Source organism: Culex pipiens, chromosome 2, assembly GCF_016801865.2.
Source record: "Culex pipiens pallens isolate TS chromosome 2, TS_CPP_V2, whole genome shotgun sequence".
Taxonomy (NCBI): domain Eukaryota; kingdom Metazoa; phylum Arthropoda; class Insecta; order Diptera; family Culicidae; genus Culex; species Culex pipiens.
The window spans coordinates 149848834-149861696 of NC_068938.1; the positions used below are offsets into that span (position 1 = coordinate 149848834).

The following is a 12863-nucleotide window of genomic DNA, read 5'->3' on the forward strand; positions in this document are numbered from 1 at the left end:
GCGGGACTGTGACGTCACGCTAGGTTTTTTTTATGGTTGCATAATATTATTTAGAAGTGTCACATTATTATTGATTATATAAAAAGTCACATTTTTTTTATTCAACTGAAACTTCAATATTGTTCAAATTCTTGCTCGATAAAAATAAATGCTTTGTAAGGTGTTCATAAGAAAACTGCTGTAAATGGTTTGAACTTATTAGATACAAAGCTATGAAAAACTGTTTTCAAGATTTTTTAATACTTGAATGTCTTCTAATTTTTAAAAGATACAAAACTGTTTTTTTATATCGCAATTATATTCTAAAACATGAATATTTAGACAAATTTATTTATATTAAAATTGGCAAAAATACCAAAATTATGAGAGTTTAAAGAAATAGAAACTATAAAAAATCCCATCGAAAACAAGGGTGGGGGGTCTGGCAAAATGTGACGTACTTTTTAAGGGGGGTTCAACCTTGCGTGACAAAGTGTGACATAGGGGGGAGGGGGGGGGTTAATTTTGGCAGATTTTTGCATGACATACTTTATGGATGACGCCAAACGGCGTTAAAAGTTTGTTATAGAAAAATCCTAGAGAGCTCATATTCGGCTATTTTTAACAATACTACTACAACAATGTGGGTCTCGTGGCGCAGGGGTAGCGGCTTCGGCTGCCGATCCCGATGATGCTATGAGACGCGGGTTCGATTCCCGCCTTATCCACTGAGCTTCTATCGGATGGTGAAGTAAAACGTCGGTCCCGGTTTCTCCTGTCTCGTCAGAGGCGCTGGAGCAGAAATCCCACGTTAGAGGAAGGCCATGCCCCGGGGGGCGTAGTGCCAATAGTTTCGTTTTTTTTTTAACAATACTAATCGTTGTCTCGGAATTTGTAGAACTATATTGCTGTCAAAATGCTATTCCTCCCTTTTTAAATGTTACTCTAGATTTCATTTAGAGGCAAACAAACACTGCAAGTTTCATTCCAATCGGCGCACCTCGATACAACCTCTAGAACAAACCGAGCAAAGTCTATAAAAAAGCCTCTAAAGGATAGGTCGAAGACACGTCTGGATTTTCATCTTTCTTTACGCGGGCCTGACAATGCCCAATTCCACAAAACTTCACGTACGGAACGGCGATTTTCACGGGTATCGACCGTCCTCTTCAAAATACCAGGCAAAGTGACCGTTGCAATGGCGGGGTTTTCCCAGCGATCCTCAACCTCCTCCTTCTGGACTCCTTTGTCCCATCGTCCTGATCATCGCCGCTACCCAAGGCGGGCGTTTGCGATGATCTCGTGCGCTCCTGGCGGTGACTAGCGCAACTAGTGGTGCAGCGTTGGTAGCGTCCGTAGGGGCTGGACAGCTACGCTAGTAGGTCGTTCTGCCCGCAAGCCTTCTCAAGTGCTCCCTCCGTAACGTGCCGCGAAACAAACGATCGCACTAATCTTGGGATGCAAATACCATAGGTTACATGGTCCTGAGTTCGATTCGCATGCTCCCAACGAGAAAGTTGGGATTCGATCCCCCTTTCTTTGGACGCGACTTGGTGAGCTTATAACTGGAATTACTGGAATACTGTTACTACCAACTATAAACGCGCTGGGTCCTTGTCCATAGGGGGGGTGGCGTCGCTATTTTTAGACCACGTTTTCTCCATCGAAACCGACTACTTTATCGACTTCATTTTGCTGGGCGAGATAGGGCGCCGTCTTTTTTTAGACGACGACTCAGCACTTTTCCACTCTTGCACTTTTAAAATACCAGATGGCAGCACGATGTAACGCCACGTACCTATTTGACAAGGGTTCGGAAGTTCTAAATAACGTTTGAATCCGATTGATGCAAACGTTCTTCAGGGCGGGGCTTGTCGATAATGTTGAAGTACCTCGCGCTCGGCTAGCCAGCGCTGAAGTAGAAATAAACGGCGTCCTATCTTGCCCAGCAAGATGAAGTCGATAAAGTAGTCGGTTTCTGTGGAGAAAAATTGGAAAACGTGGTCTAAAAATAGCGACGCCATCCCCCTATGGGTCACCGAAGCTCGGCAGAGCTAACACCTTCCAAATGCCTATGCGAGTTATTTGCATGTATAGAATGTAGATCTAAAATACATGGAAACAACTAAATTTGTAAGAAGCGGCCGTGTCGTCCCGTTTGCTTGGTTGCACACATGCACACACACAGGTTCTCTGCCCCTCTGAGATGGTTCATTGGAAGCAGAACGAGGGTTGCAGTTTAATCCAAGTGTGATACAAACTATACTTTCACATAATTTCGCTGCTGACCAGCGGGTATTGGATTGGAACACATACACACACGTGGAAAGTAAAGTTTCAAACAATGACAGAAATTCGGATTTTAATCAAAATGCAATGCAATAATTACAGAAATTCTATTTATTACTCTAGCAGCTAATACAGATTCATTTGAAAACACACATTTATTTACAGCGGGAAAGGGAAAGAATGCATGTCACTTGTTTTCTTCTCCTTGCCTTTCACTTTTTAAAATTCTGCACTTTTAAAACTCTGCGCGCAAAACAAGTGGCCTAAACACAGTCCACTTTTGTCTAATTGATGCTCACTGTAACGGCATTCCTAGCTTGTAGGAATGTTCTCTTTTGAGATTACTGTTAACACAACTTTTTTTTTTTGGTTTCCGGTATACTATTTTTCCTATCGTTCAAACAATTCACTTATTTTTGTATTATCTTTTTCGACTTTTGCGATCTGGGATTAAGTCAAATACAATCTTTGGTTTGCGCAAGCTTCGTCTCATAAATCAATTAAAATCGTGTTAAATCGTTGCGGATGCCGCGTTGGCTCCGCCCAATTTTTTCGGTTTCTTCGTGCTGACTTTTTTTCCTTCTTCATTTTTTCTGCTAATTTTCTTATCATTTTCCTCGCATTGCAACCAACCGGAACGTGATAAAACCGATTCCGGGAGGGAGGAGGCTGCATCAAAATCCGCGGCACACAACAAACAACACCCGCAAGCCTCTCGTCCACTGAGGAAGATCAACCCGGGGCTTTCCAAAAAACAGTTCAAAGTCCAAACAAAACTACACTTCAGCTGAGGCCACCGTCTCACCGCCCGCACGTGGGCAGATTCACCCGGAAGAAGACGTTCAGCTCGATCAGGCTGGCCAGGATGAGAAACACGGCGTACATGATGAGGCACGCATTGCCAACCCGCCGGTCCAGCTTGAACTTGTTCAACGAGAAAGCAATGTACAGCATCAGCAGCGTTGAGAGCAGCGAAATGGCCGAATACTCCAGCCCCGCCGAGTTGATCCCGACCCAGTGGTGGCCCGGTTTGATCGGCGAGAAGGACGCCTTGATGAACCACGGCAGCCCCAAACAGAGCAGGATGTCGAACGTGTTCGAACCGATCGAGTTGCTGATGCCCATCGAGCCGTGTCCTGAAATTGATCAACACCCCATCATTACGATAATCCGTACGCGTCTGGGATTCTCCCGGACTTACCCTGCTTTGCGACGATTACGCTGGAGACGGCCTCGGGCACGCTGGTGCCTGCCGCCAGAAACGTGATGCCCATCACCGAGTCCGGTATCTTGAGCGTGTCACCTGTGACGAAAAAGAGGAAATAAGCGAAAAAAGATATTACTTTTTAAAATTGGATTTGGTTGTTTTTTATCAAAGGCAGAACCGATTAGGGCCCGCGCGCGCTGGGTTGTTGTCGGGGGTTTTTAGATAATGGCGCAATGTCGATAAATGGAAAACACGAGGTTCGTCGTACAGAAAAAGACATTTATCACCTTAAAGGTTACGGATTAGGTCTGACGTATGCGTATGATATCGGCTTGTTTAAAAAAAAATACATAAATATTGCTTTATCATTTAAACCCAACTAATTACGATGGGAGAACCTGCATCTACGCCGCAACCAAAACATGGTTGATGACTAATCTTAAGATTTATCAAAAGAATGATACCAATATTCTGAATATCAAATGCCGATGAATGATGATATCACCTTTTCCGTTTTGAACCCCCGCAACGAGATTGTCGCATGATAACTGCAATTCATAAAACATTCGATATCAATGAACGCAATGTTAAGATGGATTGTTGATGATTTTTTTTTTTTTGTAATTCTTTCTTTTATAATCGGAAAACACCATCAAATGATTATAATGTACATATATTTTGCAAGTTCCTTCAAGATTTAAAACACATGTTTCCACTCACACCAATGTCCATCGGATTAACTTGAAAATTGATGATTTTGGCTAAACTTTCGATTTTTCGCCGTGGTCTGTAAAAAATAGACTACCCGTACTGCAATTAGTTTTCCAATCAACAGAATAAAAATTAAGCTCATTTCTGACCAAAAATAATAGCTCGAATTTCGATTATAAATGCAGTAAACTCATTTCAAGAAACCAAAAAACCAAAAACGTGGGTTTTATAGAAAACCTAGATGTACGGGTATCAAAAGATCGGAAATTTTATGCCCTTTCTGATGCCACATAGGTTGACTTGTGAATTGTGGACCGGTTCAGATGCCGGCGGATTTTCCGACGACGTAATTCCGGGTTGGTACGAAATTCCAACGAAAAATCTATTCTAGCGATACAAAGACCCCCAAAACGGTGTTAATGTTAATATTAATGTTTATTTTGCAATTCTATGGTAATATATTGACATTTAGTTGAATTAGAAGTTTTCAAAATTAAGTTTAGATAAGTTTTATATAGAATTTCCAGAGTTGTATAAACTTTTATACTAAGTAGTTAGTAAACTTTATATTCAATCCAAATTATTTTTTTAATCAGTCAAGGATGCCTATTTGGAGTTGGGAGACTGGATTTATGGTGATTTGTTAATTTATGTTTATTTTTCGAAAGGTGTACAAACTTTTTTTGTACCTTTTTTATTTTCGTAATAGTATTTGTTATATAACTTTTTATAGAAATCATCTTTTCATGAGCTTTTTGTAGCAAAATGTCTGGCATGAGTTTCTGAACAAAACGTAGTACTAGGTTTCTGTAAACATTAAATTGTTTAGATGTTTCATCACAATATGTGCATAGTGCCCAAGGGTTGTAAATACTTTTTTTACATACTGTAGATCACTTAAAAATGTACCATAAAGATCCTGAATTGGTTTGACTTCTTCTCATAGCTTTAGAAAATAACTTTTAAGAATGAATATTTTATAACCCCATTTTGCTAAGGCCTGCAATCCAGAATGGGTCAGCGAACAATGGCATGACCATACATATTTTTACATATCTTTCAATTTCATGAACATGTGCAAAAATAATGGGGTTTCATCCAAAAAGTCAAGTTGACCGTTTATCAGGTATCTAGGACCGGTTCCGGAACTGACCAGTTACACTCCAGAGTGGTAATCGTATATTGTGTTTCTAGTATGTTTAATGGAAGCCTATATCGTAGTTGGAAATAGCCTAATTTAATTGTTTGCCTTCCTCACTAAGGAGAGGCTATAAAAGCACTCGAGAATTGAACTTTTTAGTTTGACCTCCTAGAATCAAATTCTGAGCAAATGTCTGTGCGTGTCGAAAGTCACTTTATAAATGAGAAGAGAGCACTAACCACCTAAGGGTGGATTAAGTAACGTTTTATTGTTAATGTTCCGCATTTGTATCGAAAGCTCATGTGAGCTTCAAATTTGGTTCGATAGTCAAATTCTTAGGAAACACCTGTTCTAGGATATTTTTATGTACTTTCATGTATTTTTATTTTGCCTTCCTCACTGAGGTAAGGCTATAATCCTGCTCTAAAAATGAACTTCTTATCAAAAGCTCGAAGACCCACCTTCATGTATACATATCGACTCAGAATCGAAAACTGAACAAATGTCTGTGTGTGTGTATGTGTGTGTGTGTGTATGTGTGTGTGTGTGTGTGTGTGTGTGTATGTATGTATGTGTCAAATATTCTTGCCAAGTTTTCTCAGCACTGGCTGAACCGATTTTGATCAAACCGGTTGCATTCGACTTGGTTTATGGTCCCATACATCGCTATTGAATGGTTTGAAGTTTCGATAAGTAGTTCAAAAGTTATGTATAAAAATGTGTTTTCACATATATCCGGATCTCATTTATATGCATGTAAACGATGTCCGGATCCATCATCCGACCCATCGTTGGTTAGGTAATTGAAAGACCTTTCAAACGAGTCCAAAACATTGAATATCTGGCAACCCTGTCTCGAGATATGACCACTTAAGTGATATTTATGTACTTTTTTGAAGCCGGATCTCACTTAAATGCATGTAAACGATGTCCGGATCCATCATCCGACCCATTGTTGGTTAGGTAATCGAGAGACCTTTCCAACGAGTCCACAACATTGAAGATCTGGCAACCCTGTCTCGAGATATGACCACTTAAGTGATATTTATGTCCTTTTTGTAGCCGGATCTCACTTAAATGCATGTAAACGATGTCCGGATCCATCATCCGACCCATCGTTGGTTAGGTAATCGAGAGAACTTTCCAACGAGTCCACCACATTGAAGATCTGGCAACCCTGTCTCGAGTTATGACCACTTAAGTGATATTTATGTACTTTTTTGAAGCCGGATCTCACTTAAATGCATGTAAACGATGTCCGGATCCATCATCCGACCCATCGTTGGTTAGGTAATCGAGAGAACTTTCCAACGAGTCCACCACATTGAAGATCTGGCAACCCTGTCTCGAGTTATGACCACTTAAGTGGTATTTATGTACTTTTTTGAAGCCGGATCTCACTTAAATGCATGTAAACGATGTCCGGATCCATCATCCGACCCATCGTTGGTTAGGTAATCGAGAGAACTTTCCAACGAGTCCACCACATTGAAGATCTGGCAACCCTGTCTCGAGTTATGACCACTTAAGTGATATTTATGTACTTTTTTGAAGCCGGATCTCACTTAAATGCATGTAAACGATGTCCGGATCCATCATCCGACCCATCGTTGGTTAGGTAATCGAGAGACCTTTCCAACGAGTCCATAACATTGATGATCTGACAACCCTGTCTCGTGTTCTGACCACTTAAGTTATATCTGTGTACTTATTTTTCTGGACCTAAAAAAAATAGCTGAAATATGTGTCTAAACCACTCAAATTACCTATTGTTGGTAAAAAGTGAGGAAGGCATCAACCACATAGGTGGATTAAGTTAGTTTTTTCAATTCATTTTGCTTTTTTATTGTCGTACAAAGTGTCAATGTGGTTAGGAAAAAAAAAAGTTTTATCCTTGTATATAAGAAAATCAGCATTTTAAACATCATTATACCATTTAATTTACCCCTTTCCCGTTTGCTTTTTACCCCTTCGCCAGACCGCTATGAATGAAATGAAGCTCAAAATACTCAAGCAGCTTTACTTACCAATGATTGTAATCATCCACGCGACCACGTACGACAGCGATCCGATCCACACGATGCACATGATGAACGTCAGCGGGAACCAGTTCTTGAACCGGGGCTTCTCGCAGTTTGGAATCGTAAACGAAAACAGCAAATATATCGGCCACGTGATGAACCACGAAAACTGCCGGAACGCACTCTGCCCCGACGGATACTTGAACAGCTGGAACTCTTCATCTTTGACGGATTCGGCGTCCTCTTCCGGGACGTGTTCGTCACTTCCGTCCGGCGCTCCGGTTCCATTCTCGACGTCCTTTGGACCCCGATCTGCACCGTTTAAGGACTGTTTTACCTGCACCGATTCGGCACTGCTGTCCGTGGACTGCGGAGGAGTCGTGGGGCTGGGTGGCGGCGGAGGTTGATCACCATCCAGCGTCGTCCCGTTGACGCTACCGGCGCTGTGACGCTTGACCGGGTGCTGCTGTTGATCTTTGAGTGCGACGGCGGTCGCCGCTGCCAGTGCCACTCCGCCCCCACCACCAGCACCTCCTCCGCTCGCACTGATCGCCTTAATTTGCATCTCCAGATCCGATGACGTCAATTCATTGTTGCTCGCGTCGATGTGGGTAACGTTCTTCAAGTTGCCGTTCTGCTGGAAGTGGCTGATACGTAACGGGAGGTGGGCCTCGGCCGCTTCTGACAGAGTTTAGAGAAAAAGAAAAGTCGCCATGTGAGTCAAGCTTCGGAAAGACAATTTAGATTAAGGTCAATGCAAATTGATTAGCGCAGCGAAAACAGAAGAACTTGGTATCGGAAGGGAAATGAGGAGTTCGGGAGGGGAGGGGATCTGAGTAATGAGTTTTCATTGAAGATATCAGGGACATGACGTACATTGCGGGTTGAGTCAAACAAATCGTCGCGATGTCGCATTGTGAGTAACATGTTGTTGGTTCAAGGTTAGGATATTGGCATCCTTGCAGAAATTCGTTAAAGGACGCTATAAATACCATCCTTATATTACCATTTATATTGAGGCTGATGAAAACATTAATTGACACTTTCCGGCGTTGCGATGTATGAAATTTTCCACTTATTTTTCGAAGTATGTAAAATCATTTCAAATCTAAAATGTTATTACAATCAGGGCTGTGGAGTCGGAGTCGGAGTCGGAGCCGGAGTCGGTGGAGTCGGGTCTTTTTGGGGACCTGGAGTCGGAGTCGGAGTCGGAGTCGTCAAATCTCGAACAGCTGGAGTCGGAGTCGGAGCCGGAGTCGGCTAAATTTTAAGAGCTGGAGTCGGAGTCGGAGCCGAAGATTTCTGATAACCCGGAGTCGGAGTCGGAGCCGGTGTTATCTTAAATTCTACAAAAAATATGTTTTTCATATTGTTCAGTATTTCCTATAGAGAGCAATTCCAGCTCAAATCAGGAATTTTTCGGATACTTTTGTACCCGACCCTCTCCGATTTCAATGAAACTTTGTAGACATGTTATCCTAGGCATATATAAGCCATTTTTGTGTATGTGGAGCCAGTTACACTCGATAATGACATTTGAGAAGGGCGTAAGTGTTTTAAATATTTTTGTATTTCGTAATTTAAATATTGCTGTATCTCGAAGCCGTTGCATCGTATCAAAAAATGGTCAAAGACAAACTTGTAGGAAATTGGACGGGCTTTCTGAAAAAAAATACACTGAAACAAAAATACACCCCGCTTCTATGAAATTTTTTGATTTTTAGATTTAAAAATTAATTTTCAAGGTGATGTCACGATTTTTTTTCGCTCAAAATTTTTGAGGAAATAGCCTAAGATGTAACAAAAAGACTGATGAAAAATGCAGGATGGTATGTCTCTCCTAAAAATATACAAAAATCATTTACTGAAACTGTGTTTTTGAAAAGTGGTCTAAACGTCAAAATTTTCAAAAACCGATAGTGGGAATCGATTTCCCAGACAATTTTACATAAAAGTCTCCATATTGACCATTGTCCTATGTCCAATCCTTGTGAAGATACAGTGGTTTTAAAAATAAAAATGTTGAAAAAATAGGTTTTTTGGTGGTTTTTGGCAATTTCTATATGACAGACTTGGATTTTCAGTCTCGTAAATATTTTTACTGGAAAGCTCGTCCAATTTCCCATAAGTTGCAACAAATTTTGAATTAATCATTGATTGCTGATGTTGATTTTCGGTAAACTATTTTTATATCGTTACAAATTATCGTTGAACAAATCTCAAGAATTCAGTACAAAAATAGACTATTGAAAAATGTATAGAACAAAATATAGGATTTTAATTTATTTTTCAAATATTATAAAAAAAAACAAAATCAAAATATTAACAACTGGTACGAATTTTCTCATACTGTATGTCCCACGCCAATATGACGGAAGATGATAATCATTGCATATCAATGTACCTTAAAAAAATGAAATATATGTGACCTAGAAAATATTTTACTTGTGGATATTTGTTTTTTTATTATATTTTAAGTTTTTTCATATATATTTTGATGGAGGCGCAAGATCATTCATAAAGCATCGGTTTTAGGTTTCACTCCTTTTTAAAGTATATAAAGTTATAAAATTAAAATAAATTAAAAATTTCCAGAGTAAAATATTTTCCATGTCACAGATATTTGCAAAGGACATCTTAAGCGTACTTTCCAAGAAGAAATTGTTTAGATACATTGATTTGCAATAATAATCTCCTTCAGCCATGGTATGATGTCCATGTACGTCTTAAAAAAACAAAAAAAAAATTCGTTTAAAATTGTCATTTAAAAAACAAGGTGCCTGTCACTGTGCTTTTTACAAATGTCAGCCTGAAAGTGAGCAAATTGAATTTTATTGTTCAATAGATCATTAAGGCCAGGTTTCTTTTAGTTATTCATTCAAAAATAACAATTTAATATTTAAATTTATTAGCTTTGAAAAAAATATTTTCAAATTTGAGGTTAAGCAAATAAATCCATATTTACTTACAAAACTGTTCAAAATGCCTCTAAAACAGAAGATATTTTTTTGATTTCTGTTTCCATAACGTATAAAATTTGTAACTTAGAAACTTTTTTTTCCATTTATCTACTTTACTTTATTTTTACTTAACTTATTTTTCTTGAGAAAAACATGACGCTTAGAGAGTATTTAAGTAATCCTATTTATCAATGTTTTAAAAATAATTAACTAATAATAGTTAACTAACTTTTGAAAAATTTAAAAATATGTGGAGTCGGAGTCGGAGTCGGAGCCAACCATTTGTTGAAAGCTGGAGTCGGAGTCTGAGTCGGCTAATCTGAGAAAACCGGAGTTGGAGTCGGAGTCGTTTGAAATATGACCCGACTCCGCAGCCCTGATTTACAATTTCGGATTAGAAATTGAATTTTCTACAAGAAGTAGCTAATGACAATTTGTTCAAACCGGAAAACGAACTGCATCATCAGATTCTTAGGACAATTTTACACAAAAAAAAAATTCTTCTTGATCTTTAATTTAATGTTTTAGCTATTTTTAAAACAGAATTCAAACATATTTTCTGATTTATAGGCCTGAAAAAAGGTTTAATTCATGCAGACATTTTGGTTTAAGTGGCAAAAAACTATGATATTTTTTTTTAATTCAATTTCTAATGAATTTTGATCAAATTTGGATCTTTTAACTTACTTAACCTCAATTTTATATACATTTTACTAAAAGTTAATTAACTCAGTTAAAAATTTTCAAATAAAACATTCAAAGTAACCTTGCAAATGGTCAATTATAATTAATCAGTAACACACTTTCAGGCAGAATTTTGTTTAAAAAAAACATATTGACCCTGTCACCCTGGTTCTTGTCATAAAAACAAATTTCAACAAAGCTATTTTTACTATTGAATTAAACTTTTCGAAAAAACATACATGGACATTGTGGGACCTACCCTAGTACTTGTTTCAAAATAATAAATGTTGAGAAAAGCCTTACCGGTTAACTAATATTTGAAAATCAAATTGAAATTCTATCAAAGTCACCCCAGTTTACGGTATGATAAACATTTTTATTGTTAATCGAGCTGCGATTGATGATTGGACCAATGAATAAATATTTGAAATGTACAACCTTTTAGCGAAAACCAAAAACGTCTATACAACACTATAAACAATCAAAAATAATTTGGCAGTGTTGGTATTTTTTGGAACAATCATGAAAAAAGGCTATTAAAAACATTATAAAGGGAATAGTGGGGAGACTTCATCTCTTTTTATGTATCGCGCATACTGCCGTTCTACGCATAATTGTCCCATGTTCAAAAAAGTGCAACTGAGAAAAACGCGATTGAAATTTTTTGATCGATTTCTGTGGTTCTACGCATAATTGTTCCGTGGGTCCTTGATCGCCCTGTATGTCTCTTATCACCCCAGTTAAATTTGTATCACTCTTATTTGTAATCCTCTTGCTATGCAACAGATAAACAAGCCACAATGCTTCGTAAAACTAATGTTTCCGCGAAAGAAAAACTTGGTGGGACAATTATGCGTAGAAGTGTAACGATGGGACAAACAGACTTGATGTTGTTTGTATAGTTTTTTCTAACAAAGTACTAGATTTTATGGGGTTTTCTGATAGTATACGTCGAACTAAACATGAAAATGCTAAAAAATCAAAAACGTCAAAAAATGACATGGGACAAATATGCGTGGAACGGAGGCATAGCTCTCTCGACTTATCGCAAAACTATGACTTTTTTTGCATGAGAAAGTATTTGATCAAAAGAGTTCTTTGAGGCATGTCAAGCGTTTAAAAAATATATTTTAAACCGAAATTTTAAAAATATTGGAGGTAAGGGACCATCCATAACCACGTGGACACTTTTTGAGAATCTGTTAAAAAAAAGCCTAAAAGAGCACCATTTGGTAAAAATTCAAGTGAACACTCAAAAACAAACAATGTAATCTGATAAATTTAAATTTTTCTGTACAAGATTCTTTTCCAGAATAAAAAAAAAACAGAAAGATAATAACTTTAAAATAAACCGCATTGACCTAATTAAATCAACAAATTTGTTTGAGTTCTTTCAAAACTTTTAAATAACATTCCAACACCAAAGCGATTGTCCACGCTCCTTACAAAACAAATTTGTTTTGTTTGAAAATTGTCCACCAGGGAGGGAGGGGGATCTGAGATATCAAAAAAGTGTCCACGTGGTTTAAGGATGGTCCCTAAATGGAGCGCAACATTCTTTTTCTTAATACTTGTCGAAGGCATCAAAAAGATCGAATTCCAGTTTTCAAGATATCGATTTTGGAATATTTCGTATAATTGTATAAATATTTGTATGGATGACTTCTTTGGTAATAAAGAGAAAAAAAAACATGCAAAGTTTATGCCAATAAAAAATAAATGTTGTTCGAAGTCCAACAACGGCCATATCTGAATATTTTTGAAAAATTCAAAGTGTACGTTTTCTGAGGACCCCAAACTTCATGCTTCCCCTCGAGTTGAGCCTGTGCAGAAATTTTGTTAGTCGGTGTAATAATTGATGAAGGGTCATT

The 12863-nt window shown here is 38.2% G+C and overlaps 1 protein-coding gene across 2 annotated transcripts in view; it reads right to left on the reverse strand.

Moving 5' to 3' along the window:
- Positions 1–2361: 2361 nt before the first annotated feature.
- Positions 2362–12863, reverse strand: part of LOC120421463 (sodium/potassium/calcium exchanger 4) — a 35091-nt gene continuing 24589 nt past the window's right edge. For both annotated transcript variants that reach the window (XM_052709048.1, XM_052709047.1), the window contains 3 exons: positions 7355–8029; positions 3470–3571; positions 2362–3404 (listed from right to left, as the gene is read on the reverse strand). In XM_052709048.1, the coding sequence (XP_052565008.1) occupies positions 3070–3404; positions 3470–3571; positions 7355–8029 (1112 nt within the window). In that variant the 3' untranslated portion in view covers positions 2362–3069. The remainder of the gene's footprint in view (positions 3405–3469; positions 3572–7354; positions 8030–12863) is intronic.